This window comes from Electrona antarctica (genome assembly GCF_951216825.1).
Source record: "Electrona antarctica genome assembly, chromosome: 24".
Classification (NCBI taxonomy): Eukaryota; Metazoa; Chordata; class Actinopteri; order Myctophiformes; family Myctophidae; genus Electrona; species Electrona antarctica.
In genome coordinates, this window is record NC_136803.1 from 10795437 (window position 1) to 10809109 (window position 13673).

Consider the following 13673-nt stretch of genomic DNA (forward strand, 5'->3'; position numbering starts at 1 on the left):
AATAAACTAGGTTATTCAATCAATAATTAGTAGCTGCTACTCTAAACAGTAGGCTATATTGATGCCAATATAGCCTACCTTTGCAGTTTGACTCGTTTTGATTACCAGACTTTGACTTTTATTTCTACAATGTAGTAGCCTACTACTCCTTCCATCACTGGTTCTGGGGTGGTGTGCATGGGTGGGTGGGGGTTGACTATAGCCTAGACCGGGCCGTTCCGTTCCACCTTAAGAGGTTGAACCTTCCTCACCGGCCCCTCTGCCCGTAGACAGAGCGAGGAAACCGGGCCACGGTGCCGCACAGATCCGCTTGGGTCCTTTATTTGGGTCTATAGTCTCGACACGGAACGACATACAGTATTATTTGACAGTGCCTATTATGACACTGGACGTGGAATAAAGTCATAATTATTCCAGAGAATGATGTGTGGTCTCACAAAGTATGGAACAAGTAGAGCGAGGAGAAGAAAACTCTCACTCTCTAAAAGAATTAGGCTCAAACGCACCGTCGTACGACGGCGCATAGCTCTCGTGCTTTGACTGATTTATTATGGCAACGCTCCAGGGCGTTGCGTTGCGCGTGCGTTATCGTTTACGCACGGAGGAGTTACTTTGGGCCCCTTCGCACAGATCAAAGGGGTTTTTCAGGAAAGGGGCTGGTCCCGCGCCGGGGATGGGGGGATATAAAGACCCCTGAACCGGCTGGATGTGTGACTGAGAAACACAGAGCTGCTGGACACACACATAACTGGACAGCAAGAGACTTTAACGAAAGGCTGTCCCCGCAACGCGATCATCACGCATTATTATAAAGCAGCTGCTGTGGAGTTCTGGAATAGTTGCCCAACAAACGCTCACAACTGTTGGAATTAATTTACTACATATATATTTTTATATTTCTTTTAAGATTTGTGTTTGTTTTCACTTGAAGAATCAATGAAACCTTGTTTCAGTGAAGCTGTTTTGTATTATTTTTTGGTATAAGAACTAATGAGCACTGGATTATTATTATTTTTGGTTTTTTAAGACGTGTATGCATAATTTAAGGGCATTTTCCCAGTTTTAATGGGAATGAAAAGTTAGTTGGAAGCCCTTTTCATTACGGATTTTACTTCGCTTCATCTGAGACGTTTTGCAGCCAGTTTTCCCTTTCTTTCCAACTTGGACGGATTTGACACGATTATGTCTGCTTCCTTGCGCGCGTCGTTGGCTTTGATCGCGGCTCTGTGCGCCGCGGTGCGCGCTGCGGGCACCGGCGCCTGGGAAGAGAGCATCGTCGTGCCGGTCAGACTGGACCCGGCGGGTCGGTCGTCGGAACCGCACCGGGACCGCGTTCTGTCCGCGGAGGAACGGGAGAAAGAGGCCCAGATGCGGGTCTACCGACTGGACGTTTTCGGCCAGGAGCTGCTCTTGCAGCTGGAGCCCGATCAGACCTTCCTCGCGCCGGGTTTTGTGTTCCACGTCGTGGGGATGAGCCCCGGGTCCTCGGGGCCGGCGCCGCCGGACAGCGGAGCCGAGCCCGGCTGCTTCTACTCGGGGACGGTGAACGGAGAGGAGCGCTCCGCCGCGGCCATCAACCTGTGCCACGGCCTGAAGGGAGGATTCTACCTCCACGGGGAAGAGTATTTCATCCAGCCGCGGAACGACAGCGGTTTGGGAGAGGTGGAGGCAGAGGGGGACGCGACGGAGGGGGAGGTCCACGTTATTCGGCGGAGAGGCCGGGCGTCTCTCGCCGAGGAGGGGGGCTCCAAGTGCGGGGTCAACGAGGATGAGGCGCGGGTGCCAGAGGACCTGGAGCAGGCGGCCAAGCGCGTAACCGCCGCAGCACAGCAGAAAGGTAGCCTACACTAGCACGCACACTAAATAAGGAATCTGAATTATTCTTCAAAAGCAGCTCCATTTTTTATTTTATTTTATTTTATTTTTTCCTTTCTTATTAAATTAACTTTTTGGGGAAATTGGAGAGAGAGAGAAAACGTGTCTAAGTAATAAAACCTGGGTGCACGCTAAGAGTTAATGTACAATCGGAGGCGGGGCTACCTGAGGAAGAGGAGGAGGAGGAGACAGCTCCACTCGCCTCCAGGGGAAAGAGTGGGGGGAGGTCGCGGGGAGGGAGGTGCGAGGTGCGGGGTAGCGGAGCCAGCCAGAGCCGACGTGTAAACTCACCGCCTGGTACTAGGCGGTGAGTTATACATGCTGCAGACTAGAGAGACTAGCACCGCCGGCACTCACACTTTCACCCCCAAGAAGGATTTTCTCACAGCCTCTCTCTCTCTCTCTGCTCTCTCTCTCTCTCTACTCCTATTTAAAGTAAAAGTAGTGTGCTCTGCTCATTATGCAGATAAGTCTGCAGAAGGTCTATTCCAAAATCATATGTTCAGTGAACTATAATTACTATCCACTTAAGTCATACAGCCTATCTAAATCTGATAGAATAGAATAGAATAGAGTAATAGTGGAGTAAAATGTGGTCTACATTGTTTGCCTCTGAGATCTATTGTAGAAGTAGCCTATATTTGGATCAAGGAATAGAAACACTAAAATAATGTTAAAGTACCTTGTCTTTTACTTAAGTAGCCTACAGCAATTGAATAAAAGTATTCAGTTACTTATTGCCCCATCTGCTAGCACCACTGTCAGTCATAATTTATTCCCAAGAGGTTGTCCCCCAGCCCCCCCCCCCCCCCCCCCCCCCTCTCTAACTCTCTCTCCACAGAAGGGTCATTTTTAGGAATGTAGGGAGGGGGAATGGAGGGGGGGGGGGGCTACCGGCGGAGTGACGTTGCTGAGTCATGGTGGAAGAAGTGCTATGATTTATTTGACCTAAAGCAGTGGTTCTCACGCTGTTTCATGTGAATGAGCCCTTATGTGTAATTTGGCTGCAGACCCCCATCTGAAAATTATGTTTTGTGCCAGGTACCCCATACAAGATTTAAGGTGTTAAAAAGTTTAAATGTTTTCTGAAGTGGTTAAACTGATTTTGATATATATTTAATTAACACATTTTTGCCGGGGACCCCCTGGAACCCTCTCAAGGACCCCCAGACCCCACTTTGAGAACCCCCACATTACACCATGATCAACATTATACTTGAGGGCAAGTGCAGCAGTATTGGCATCAAGAACAGTTAAACCAGTTATTATGCACAATGTCCTATTTCACAATTGCTTTAATTTATTTTTTCAAAAATATAGCAGATCTACAAGCTCACACACCACAATGCCTGAGAAAATAGGGCTCAGTGATTAAAATATGTAATGCAGACCTAAATCGCCAAAGTAACTTGTAACTAAATATCTCAAATTATCTTAGTGGAGTGAAAAATATATATTTCCCTCTGAAATGTAGTGGAGTAGAACAGTGATCCAGTTACCGTTGCAAATCCATTTGCACACTGTCAGTTGGGTCCTTGAAAGAAGAAAGTTCCTCAACGTTCTACTAAAGCCCAGTACTCGAGTAAATATACTCCCTTTCTCTCCCATTCCTCAGCCACCCACCAACGGGCCAGGCGTTTTGTGTCCACTCCACGGTACCTGGAGATCATGATCGTGGCTGACCAGTCCATGGCCGAGTTCCACGGCGCCGGGCTCAAGACGTACCTCCTCACGGTCATGGCCGTGGCATCGCGCCTGTACCGCCACCCCAGGTAGGTGTTGGTTTAAACCAAGTATTTTCATTTTCACAAAATGTCAGACATTCCTTAGAAATCTGCCAATGTATTACTCTGCCTCTGATAGACACGTGAAAAAAGTGCCCCAATGTTCATCAAAACAAAAGGTATAATAATTATCAAAGAAAAATGTATATGAATTCCACCAATCTCTAAATATGTGTATCTTTCCTTTGTTGTTGTTGTATGGTGTTTCTTGGCTCTAGCATCCATAACTCCATCAGCCTGGCGGTGGTGAAGCTCTTGGTGGTCTACGAGGAGGAGAGAGGACCGCAGGTGTCGTCCAATGCCGCGCTGACCCTAAGGAACTTCTGCCAGTGGCAGAAACAGCACAACCCGCCCGGAGACCGCCACCCCGAGCACTACGACACAGCGGTTCTGTTCACACGCACGGTAGGGCCCGGGAGTTTCAATAGAATCCGGGTTAAGGGCTTGATGTTAAATTTCACTCACCACGTGCCCACATATCCCTAGTGCCCAGATAGTTTTGGTGCGCAGTTGTCTCTAGTGCCCAGTTGTCCAAGTGCCCACATATCCCTAGTGCCCAGTTGGCTTTGGTGCCCACTTGACTCTAGCTTCACAGTCCGGATGAGAGTGGTTGAGTCAGGGACAATAGAATAATTCACAATGTAATCTCTCTCTCTCTCTCTCTCTCTCTCTCTCTCTCTGTGTACAGGACCTGTGTGGTGCCCACTCATGTGACACCCTGGGCATGGCAGACGTGGGCACAGTGTGTGACCCTGAGCGAAGCTGTTCCATTATTGAGGACGACGGCCTACAGGCTGCTTTCACTGTGTCTCATGAACTGGGTGAGTGTGCACCGCTCCAAATGGAACAGGGCTGGTGACAACACTGATTTAGAGACACATCGCCAGTGCTGTTGAAAATGAGTAACTAGTTATGGTTATTAGTTGCTGCTGTCAAAAAGCAACTCAGCGTTATAAAAACAGGGGGCGCCGATTCTTAGATTGTAAAAGGGATTTGGGAAACTAACTTTTGCAGTCGGCAATAAAACGTTAGTTCAGATTTTGTGACAGAGGGGTTGAAAATGACCGAAAGTTGCGTTACGGTCCCAAAAGGGTCCCTGGTGATTCCCACCCCTACAGTGCACGTTTTCTATTGACACGTGTGTACGAGAGTTAATACACATTACGCTGAACATCAGACCTTTCCCTTGCAGGCCATGTGTTCAACATGCCCCACGATGACGCTCAGCTGTGTTCCGGCGTGAACGGAGACCACTGGGGGTCTCACATGATGGCGTCCACCCTGTCCAACCTGGACCAATCACAGCCTTGGTCCCCGTGCTCCGCCCTCATGGTCACCACCTTCCTGGACAACGGACACGGGCGCTGCCTGCTGGACAAACCCGCCAAGCCCCAACCTCTGCCCCAGGTTAGTAAAGATTTAACAAACCTCTTTGGGGGGGCGTAAAACTGCACAGCTAAAATAGTATAGATGTCATATCCACTCAAAATATTAGGCTCATGTATGAAATATTGGGTAAGAAATACTTAAACTATGGACATTTTCTGTATGATTTTAGTCAGTTCTAGTTAACACACAATTCAGTTAGTAGTAGTTGTTTTTGTAAAGCTGTATATATACAGAAAACTCAGTCTGTCTCTCGCTCTGACCCTTTATTAAGGCTCTCCCGGGCGTCTCGTACGACGCGGACCGCCAGTGTCGCCTGACATTCGGCGACGAATCGCAGCACTGTCCGGACCTGAGCAGCACGTGTTCGGCGCTCTGGTGCACGGTGACCACCACCAACGGCCTGCTGGTCTGCCAGACCAAGAACTTCCCCTGGGCAGATGGAACGCCGTGTGGACACGACAACTACTGCCTGGCTGGACAGTGCCTGACCAAGAGCCAGGCTGCCAAGCACCAGGTAAGCAGTAGAGGGGGGGATTTTGGGATGTCACGACATGCAACCGTAAAACCGAAAGCCAGGCCACGTTCGCAGAGGCATGCAATTTGAAACCTGATAACCGCTTATTAGGTGTTACCAATAATACTAATGAAGGCTCTGTTCTATTTAGTGTAGCACAGCACATTTTTAATTTCAAGGACCCCTATAACTGACGGAGGACCACTATAACTATAAATGGAACCAAACTATAAATGGAACTATAAATGGAACCAAATGGTTAATGGACCCGTACTCTCTCAGTTACATACCCATAAGGGGCCATTTTCAGTGAGCCAACATGCACAATATAAGCACCCTGACTCTGTTTGACCAGAATGGAGCAGAGCCTTCATTAGTATCATTGGTAACATCTGTGAAAGAAGTAAGGAAGATACCCGATTTCGTTCCCTTATGGCTGCTGCAATTGGGATCAATTGTTAAGTCGATGAATTCCAGAATTTGATTATTAAACACTTATGTGTTGAGATCAGCATGTATTAAAGTGTTCATTCATTCCAGGCTGGTAAGGTATAATGTGGTCATTCTAACGTGATTTGTTGTCGCTGTCCTTTCAGACTCCAGTGAATGGTGGCTGGGGGGTGTGGGGTCCGTGGGGGGACTGCTCTCGGACCTGTGGCGGGGGGGTGCAGTACTCCTTCAGAGACTGTGACAGCCCCCTCCCCCGGAATGGCGGCAAGTACTGCGAAGGCAAGAGGATCCAGTACCGCTCCTGCCACACGGAACTCTGTCCCGACACCAATGGTAAGAGAAGCACTTTATATGGCATTTGTTTTTAGGGTTTAGGGTTTAGGGTGAACTAGCAGGGAATCTAACCCCCATCTCTCTCTGTCTTGTTTCCGTCTGTCCGCAGGTCTGTCCTTTCGGGAGGAACAGTGTTTGGCCCATAATGAAATGTCCTCCCAGATGTCCTTCGGCTCAGGGGACGGGGTGGAGTGGGTGCCCAAGTACGCCGGCGTGTCCCCCAAAGACCGCTGCAAGCTGGTCTGCCGGGCCAAGGGCACCGGATACTTCTTTGTGCTCAAGTCTAAGGTGAGGGCCGTCGTGGAAAGTAACTAAGTCAATTTACTCACTGGGCAAACATAAAATGGTTGCACGCCGGCATTCCGAAGCCCGCTATTCCGAAGGTCGCAATTCCGACTCACCGCTATTCCGACGCTATTCTGACTCGCCCGCAATACTAACCTTGTCCCTAACCGCACGGCGCATACAGAAGCCACATAGTAACATAGTTGAGTAGGCTTATGCATTTCGCTCCATTACACTTCAAAGATAATAATATTGCTTTTGACACCACTACATTTCTATGAAGGAACTTACAAAATGAATACAATATTGATGAACCACTATATTTCCAGGCCTATTTACCAGCCCTATTTCTAAACGTCGAGTGAAATGAAATGAAATGAAATCTATATTTACCCAGGGTATCTGGGCTAAGCTCAAGAACTTGTTTCCAGCCAGGCCCTGCTCATAGAACACATTTCATCGTAGTGGTTCAATGCCTTGTTCAAGGGCACTTCAGCGGTGGTAATTTTAACGTGTCGGACGGCTGATTCGAACTAGGAACCTTCCGGTATCAAGACCACGCCGCTATCCGTTCGGCCACCGCTGCCACTAGAGTGAAATTAGACGATCCAAAAGCTTGCTTGTAGATCGGCTATTTCTACATTTCAATACAAATACAATTTTTACTTTTGAATACGTTAGGTTAGATACCTTTCACTTGTAGTTGAGTCCAATTTGACCAGGAGTCTATAGGTTGAGTACTTTGTCCACCACTGGTAATATCGCCTAAACATTGTCTTATCACCTTGACACGAAGCCTTAAAGGAGCATTCAGTGATTTGGGTGATTTGGAAAAGAACCCGGTCCGCCCCGGTAACAAGATGTGCACATGCACACGCTCTACAGTGGGGGAAGTACAACAGACCAACAGCACATGCACCAAGGCCCGCCCCACTCGATCATGATTGGAGGAAGGCCCCTCTCATCCTGATTGGATGAAGGCTTTGCCACCCAAAGCCCAAACCGAAACTAGGGTTTTTTTTTTACCCCAGGGGCTCACTGGGGACAGGGAGGAACTCCTTATATGGTCAGCACACTTTATAGTAGGGAGGATTATCCAAAAAATAAGAAAAAATAAGTGATATTTGAATTAAGTGAAATCACTGAATATACCTTTAAGCACGTTCTTCTTGCAGAAGAGTGTCTGCTTTCACTCTTATGTAACTACTTCAGCAGTGGTGGAATGCAACAGTACAGTTCCCCCAGTGCTGCAATGAAGTAAGATCTGGATACTAGATTATTTATTTGAAAATAGCTGATTTGTAAAGCTTGTGAGCTTCTAGATTGGCTATTTCTTTGAAAGAAATTGAGACTTAAAAAAAAAAATCGTAGTGCATATCTTGGTTCTGTAAGTATATTATATTATTTAAAAAAAACCCCACTAAGACTTGTTTATATCAGGGTCCTCCATTTTCAATTCATCAAAACATTTAAATACAAATACAAATATACACATGCAATAAAAAAATAAATAATAATCATCATCATCATCATCAGATCATCATCATCATCATCAAATACACAGTTAGAAGATGCCAATACTTTGGTACTTTTACTCAAAGTGCAATTGTGAATACAAGACTTACTTGCAACAGAACATTTCTTCATTGTGGTATTGGCTGCTTTTACTCACTGCAAATGTACTTTTCCACTCCTGCTGTTATACAACTGCTTCAGCAGACAGAGCTCTTTATATGACTGTTTCTTCTCGTGGGTCTTTGCTGCCCCCAGGTGGCGGATGGAACACCCTGCAGTCCAGACTCCACCTCAGTGTGCGTTCAGGGCCAGTGTGTCAAGGCAGGGTGTGACCGGGTCATCGGATCCACACGGCGCTTTGATAAGTGTGGCGTGTGTGGAGGAGATGGATCCACCTGCAAGAAAGTGTCTGGATCACTGGAGCGCGCACGGTAAGAATACTGAACACAAACATCTTCATGTGCTCATTATAGTAGGCTACAATGGATTACATTTAATCAGCATTCCAAGTAAAAATCCTATGTCATAAATGTTACATGGCAACAACGTATCTGATTATTTACACGTTTAGCATATCCATCCTAAAACATTTATGTACATACATCTGCAAAGGAACTTTATAGCTAGAGTTGTCAAATAATTATAGCCGAGTAAAAAGTACAATATTTGCCTCTGCGATGTTAAACATTTCATAATCAACCTTTAGTTTAATTCAATTGAATGACTATAAATAAAATAAAACAATGTAATGGCTATGCTATATAAATATAATCACACCCATGTGAAGTGAGGGGCGCTCTTATCATCATACATCATCTCTTTTCAATGTTCGTGTTTACACACTTTTGTCTTCAATGTTTGTGTTTACACAGACCCTGAAAGCTGGACATAGGAGGAGCTAGCGCCCCTCAAAAAACATTAAAATAAAACAAATATGATTTTCAAATAATATTTAAACATCATATTCTGATGTCCTTTCCAGGCCAGGTTACCAGGACGTGGTCACCATCCCGGCGGGCGCCACCCACCTCGACGTCAAGCAGCGCGCCCCCGGCAACGGTCGCCATGACAACAGCTACCTGGCGGTGCGTCGGCAGGACGGCGACTACCTGCTGAACGGCGACTACAAGCTGATGACCCTGGAGACCGACATCGCCCTGAAGGGGGCGCTGCTGCGCTACAGCGGGTCGTCGGCTGCGCTCGAGCGTCTGCGCAGCTTCTTTCCACTCCCCGAGGCCATCACCATACAGGTCAGTGGTGTTGGAGGAAGTACTCGGATATGTCTTAAGTAGAAATACTCTCTTGACCCAGTGAGAACTGGGACCAGACTCTAAAATATCTGAGCTATGTCGCTAAACTGTAAAATTGTGGTTAATGTATGTTTTGTAATAATATAAATCTAATAACTAAGTGGAACTAAAACAGTTAAAATAGTGTGAAGTGGTGGAGTGGAAAAAGTACAATATTTGCCTCTGAGATGTAGTGAAGTAGGCGTGGCCAATGCTGTTTGGCCAAACTATATGAAAAATGGTATTTACCTTGCTTACTGTACGTCGCTTGGGATAAAGAGCGTCTGCTAAATGTCTAAATTGTAATTATAATCCTAAAAAGTTGACGTCCCCTAGTAAAGTAATTGTAGCCTGCCTCAAAATTGTACTGAAGTATCGTACTCGACTCGAATAAATGTACTTACTCACTCTCCACCCCTCGCTCCAGGTGCTGTCAGTGGGCGACTCCCCAAGGCCTCGTGTCAAGTTCAGCTACTTTGCTCCCAGACCCGGCAGTAACAACGGCGCCAATTCCAACTCCAACAGCGGCGGGCGCCGTCCGTCCATCAACGCCATCCGTGAGGTGGGAGGGGCCGAGTGGACGCTGCAAGAGTGGGGCCCGTGCTCGCAGAGCTGCGGCGGAGGCACGCAGCAGCGCGAGGTGGCGTGCTCCGACGCCCAGGGGCGCCCGTCCGCCGACTGCCCCGAGGAGCTGCGGCCGCTGGTGTCGCGGGAGTGCGCCTCGCAACCGTGCCCCTCCTGGCTGCTGGGGGAGTGGTCGGCCTGTTCCAAGACGTGCGGACGGGGCTTCCGCAAGCGGCCACTGCGCTGCGTGGGCCACGACGGACACACGCTGGCGCACGATAGCTGCGACCCCAAAGACCGGCCCCGGCCATTGCTGGACTTGTGCAATCAGGGCGCTTGCTAAGAACTGCAGTGCCTCTCAAAACATTTTCACGTCAAACACCGTCCAAATTGAACATGTATTTGGCCGCAGACGCCCGTCCAATTGTTTTCCCAGAAATAGCCCTTCTTCAAGCTCACGATGCGAAGCAATGCATTGTGGGCTTGTAGATCGCCTATTATGGAAAAGCCATACATAAACAGATTTTGATGCTACAGCGTATGAACTCACTTTGCTGGGGATCCCCTTGAATCCGGATGCAATCAGGGCGCTTGCTAAGGCCCCCCCCCCCCCCCGAAACAGCCATTATTCTTGCCACAGACATTATTTTTTGGGGGGTCAAGTGTGAAAGTCACATTGCGTGGCCTGGCGCCACCTGGCTGTGAAGATGTAGAACTGCAGCCAGACTGCGGTGACACGGACAATGCTGCTTCCAGTGCCAATGTCGTGCTCGTGTGTGTGCGTGTGCGTGTGCGTGTGGTTTGTCCAAGCTGGGCTGGACAGACATGATCAGCATAGTACCTATATACATGTTTAGAGGAGAGTGTTATTTTTGCTTGGTTGCATACAAGTGCCACGCACCAAAAATTGTAGATCTACAAGTTCACAACACATCGTGCTACAAATGCCTAGTGAGCTCTACTGTTGTTGGTGCGTGACACTGACGTGCAACCAAAGAATAGATCAAGGGGAACAAATTAATTATTGCCACCGATCACACGCATGTTCTGACCATAGTCCAAAGAGGTGTGTGTGTGTGTGTGTGTGTGTGTGTGTGTGTGTGTGTGTGTGTGTGTGTGTGTGTGTGTGTGTGTGTGTGTGCTCACACGTGTGTGCGTGCATTCATGCATGTGTGTTTCAATCTAATGCTTCATAAGGAAGTTTCTCCTACCTTCTGTGAAGGTGCATTTATTTCTTGTCTTTTTTTATTTTGTACAGAATATTCAAACATTATTTATTTATGTACAGCCTGTTAAATATAATCATGTGGCTTTTTTAAGGAAAAAAATGTATAATTTTTGTATTTGTTATTTGTTTAATGTCACCACAGAAGGAAGTAGATTATATATAGAGTATTTATACATTATTATATTATGGTCCCTTGGTTCATGAATAAAGTTTCACATTGAGCTGTGCATGCGTCCGTATGTGCAACAATGCACGTACTGCAAATAAAATATATGTTTCACATGAAACAATTTGATTTGATTGTTCAATGATAAAAAATGTACTTGTAAAAACATGGTCAGAGAGATTTATAAATAATAATATTTCACAAGGAATTCACAAGGAATGTCAGAGTTCTACTAAATCAGTGTGAGCATGAAAAGGCCATCCTAAATAAAATAAAGTGTTTAGGCCTGTCTTAAAAGAGTCCAGGGTCTGTGGTGACCTTCAAGTGCTTGGAAAACTCTTCCACAGCCAAGCAGAAGTAACCTGACTCCGCCAGATGGGGCAGCAGAGAGTACACTGGGTTCCCCCCTCAGGAGGGGGGAACCCAGTGTACTCTCTGCTGCCCCATCAGGCGGAGTCAGGTTAAAGCAGAAGGCCCGGTTCCCCACACATCTGCAAGGTTACTGCAACTAAAGATGTTGAATCATTCCAGTGAAGTACAATATTTGCCTCTCAGATGAAGTGGGGTAGACATTTAAAGGGGTGCAATAGGACCTTGTAGCCATCAGTGCAATGAAAATAGGATGGGCGTTATATATGTTCATGCTTAAGGACTCTCATTAGGATCCTGGCAGCGCTGTTCTGGTCTGGATTTATTGCAGCTTCAGAATAGAGTAAAGGAGGAGGTAGGCCGCATCAACAAGCTTCTTCGCATCTGACGGGGTTAGCATGGGCCTTGAGTTTGAGTTTTCTTCCAACGTGGTCATTAAAATGTAGGATTTAGATTATTTATACCATAAAGTGTGGCTGCATGTTTGTCAAATAATAATGTAGATAGTATACATTAAAAGGACACCAGAGCGGCCTCGGTCCTTTTGCCATATTGTTTGAGCTGCGACTGAAGAAGGAAAAAGGAGTTGCTTTGCGCTTTTTTCAATTCTGCCAACTCGCATCCAAAAGAAAGACTCTGTTACAAGTAATAGTCCGGAATTCAAAATGTACTTGAGTGAAAGTACCAAAGTATTAGTATCAAAATATGCTTAAAGTACCAAAAATACTTGGGCTAAAAACGGCCATAGCCATTTGCCAAAATGTGATGAGGTCAGCACATTTGTGGCTATGGCCTAATTTAGTGTGTTTTTCGTGCAAAACTTGGAAATGGATTCAGAATCATGAAAACCCCCTAGTTTGACACATTACATGCTTCTTAAGGCATAATTAAAATTAGATTTATTTTGCCATATATGCCTATAGGTTTTTAATGGTACTCCAACTTTCAACCCCTTAATTTACCATGATCCACAATTTATATAATTTAACTCTATTTTTAATGTTATTTGGGTGAACCTAAGGATCATGTTTTCGACACACCAGGCACCATGGCGTTTTCCATAAAGATATTAGAATAGTAAAACGAGGCCTCGTTCTCTGTACCAAACACCATGGTGGTGGCAACAACTCAGAATGTTGAGGCGGAGTTCTGGGTGAAGCAAATACTCCACATAGTAAGTGCCTCAATTCCAAATATTGCCAGAATGTAGATCTGGGAATGCCGAATTCTGTAACTAGATCATCAAACCGATTTTAGAGACTATTCTTTGCATAAGGGGCCCAATGTAAGAATTCCTTTATTAACCCAATCCTTCAATAAAAACAAATTGAGTTTTGTTAACCCTAGAACATTAACACGTGTGATTTTCACCCGGACAATTATATTTTTGTAATTTTCATCATAAGTACCTTCATGATGCTCAGTGGCATCATAGAAGGTAGGTTTGTTTCCCTGCCCACATCCCTGTTCTTTTCTACAGGCAGGTGTTTAGTGTTTAGTGATAGAGAAAAATCCCATACACCCTCAATGGACTATTATTTTCTTATTTCCTTCACTGGACCTTTCTCACATACCCCAGTAAAGGAATGGGTGGACCAAGGGAGAAGTTCCCAGCTCCATTTATTTTATTTTATTTTTTATTTTTTTAGGAATATTTTAAAAATAACATGCAAGATTTGGGTCACAAGGTGGCGGTAATGCACCTAAAACTGGATGCCAACTGCTGTAAAACAAGAAGAAGAAGAAGAAGAAGAAGGAGCCATTTTAAAGTGTAGAGAAGTGCTTCAGGTGCACAATAATTTGATCCAAAGGGGCAGTGCCGGCCCTGAGCAATTTGGTGCCCTAGGCAGGATTTTTCGTGATGCCCCCTTGAAAAATGACCATGGCCCCCTGTGTTCTAAAGCACTGTGTT

The 13673-nt window shown here is 46.1% G+C and overlaps 1 protein-coding gene across 1 annotated transcript; it reads left to right on the forward strand.

Annotated features, from left to right (window-relative positions):
• The first annotated feature begins 730 nt into the window (after window positions 1-730).
• Window positions 731-11447, forward strand: adamts1 (ADAM metallopeptidase with thrombospondin type 1 motif, 1). Its single transcript, XM_079494986.1, has 11 exons — window positions 731-1837; window positions 3491-3647; window positions 3878-4064; window positions 4348-4480; window positions 4852-5066; window positions 5320-5562; window positions 6159-6345; window positions 6455-6633; window positions 8401-8576; window positions 9128-9395; window positions 9862-11447. Exons 1-11 carry the CDS (start codon window positions 1183-1185, stop codon window positions 10339-10341), a joined length of 2880 nt encoding a protein of 959 aa, XP_079351112.1. The 5' UTR covers window positions 731-1182; the 3' UTR covers window positions 10342-11447.
• Window positions 11448-13673: the final 2226 nt, after the last annotated feature.

What these genes read in the sequence shown, in the direction of transcription:
- adamts1 (XM_079494986.1), top strand. Translation starts at nt 1,183, where the DNA reads ATGTCTGCTTCCTTGCGCGCGTCGTTGGCTTTGATCGCGGCTCTGTGC. An exon ending in TCTTTGTGCTCAAGTCTAAG is followed by an intron (nt 6,634 to 8,400) that starts GTGAGGGCCGTC and finishes TGCTGCCCCCAG; the next exon opens with GTGGCGGATGGAACACCCTG. An exon ending in CCGAGGCCATCACCATACAG is followed by an intron (nt 9,396 to 9,861) that starts GTCAGTGGTGTT and finishes CCCTCGCTCCAG; the next exon opens with GTGCTGTCAGTGGGCGACTC.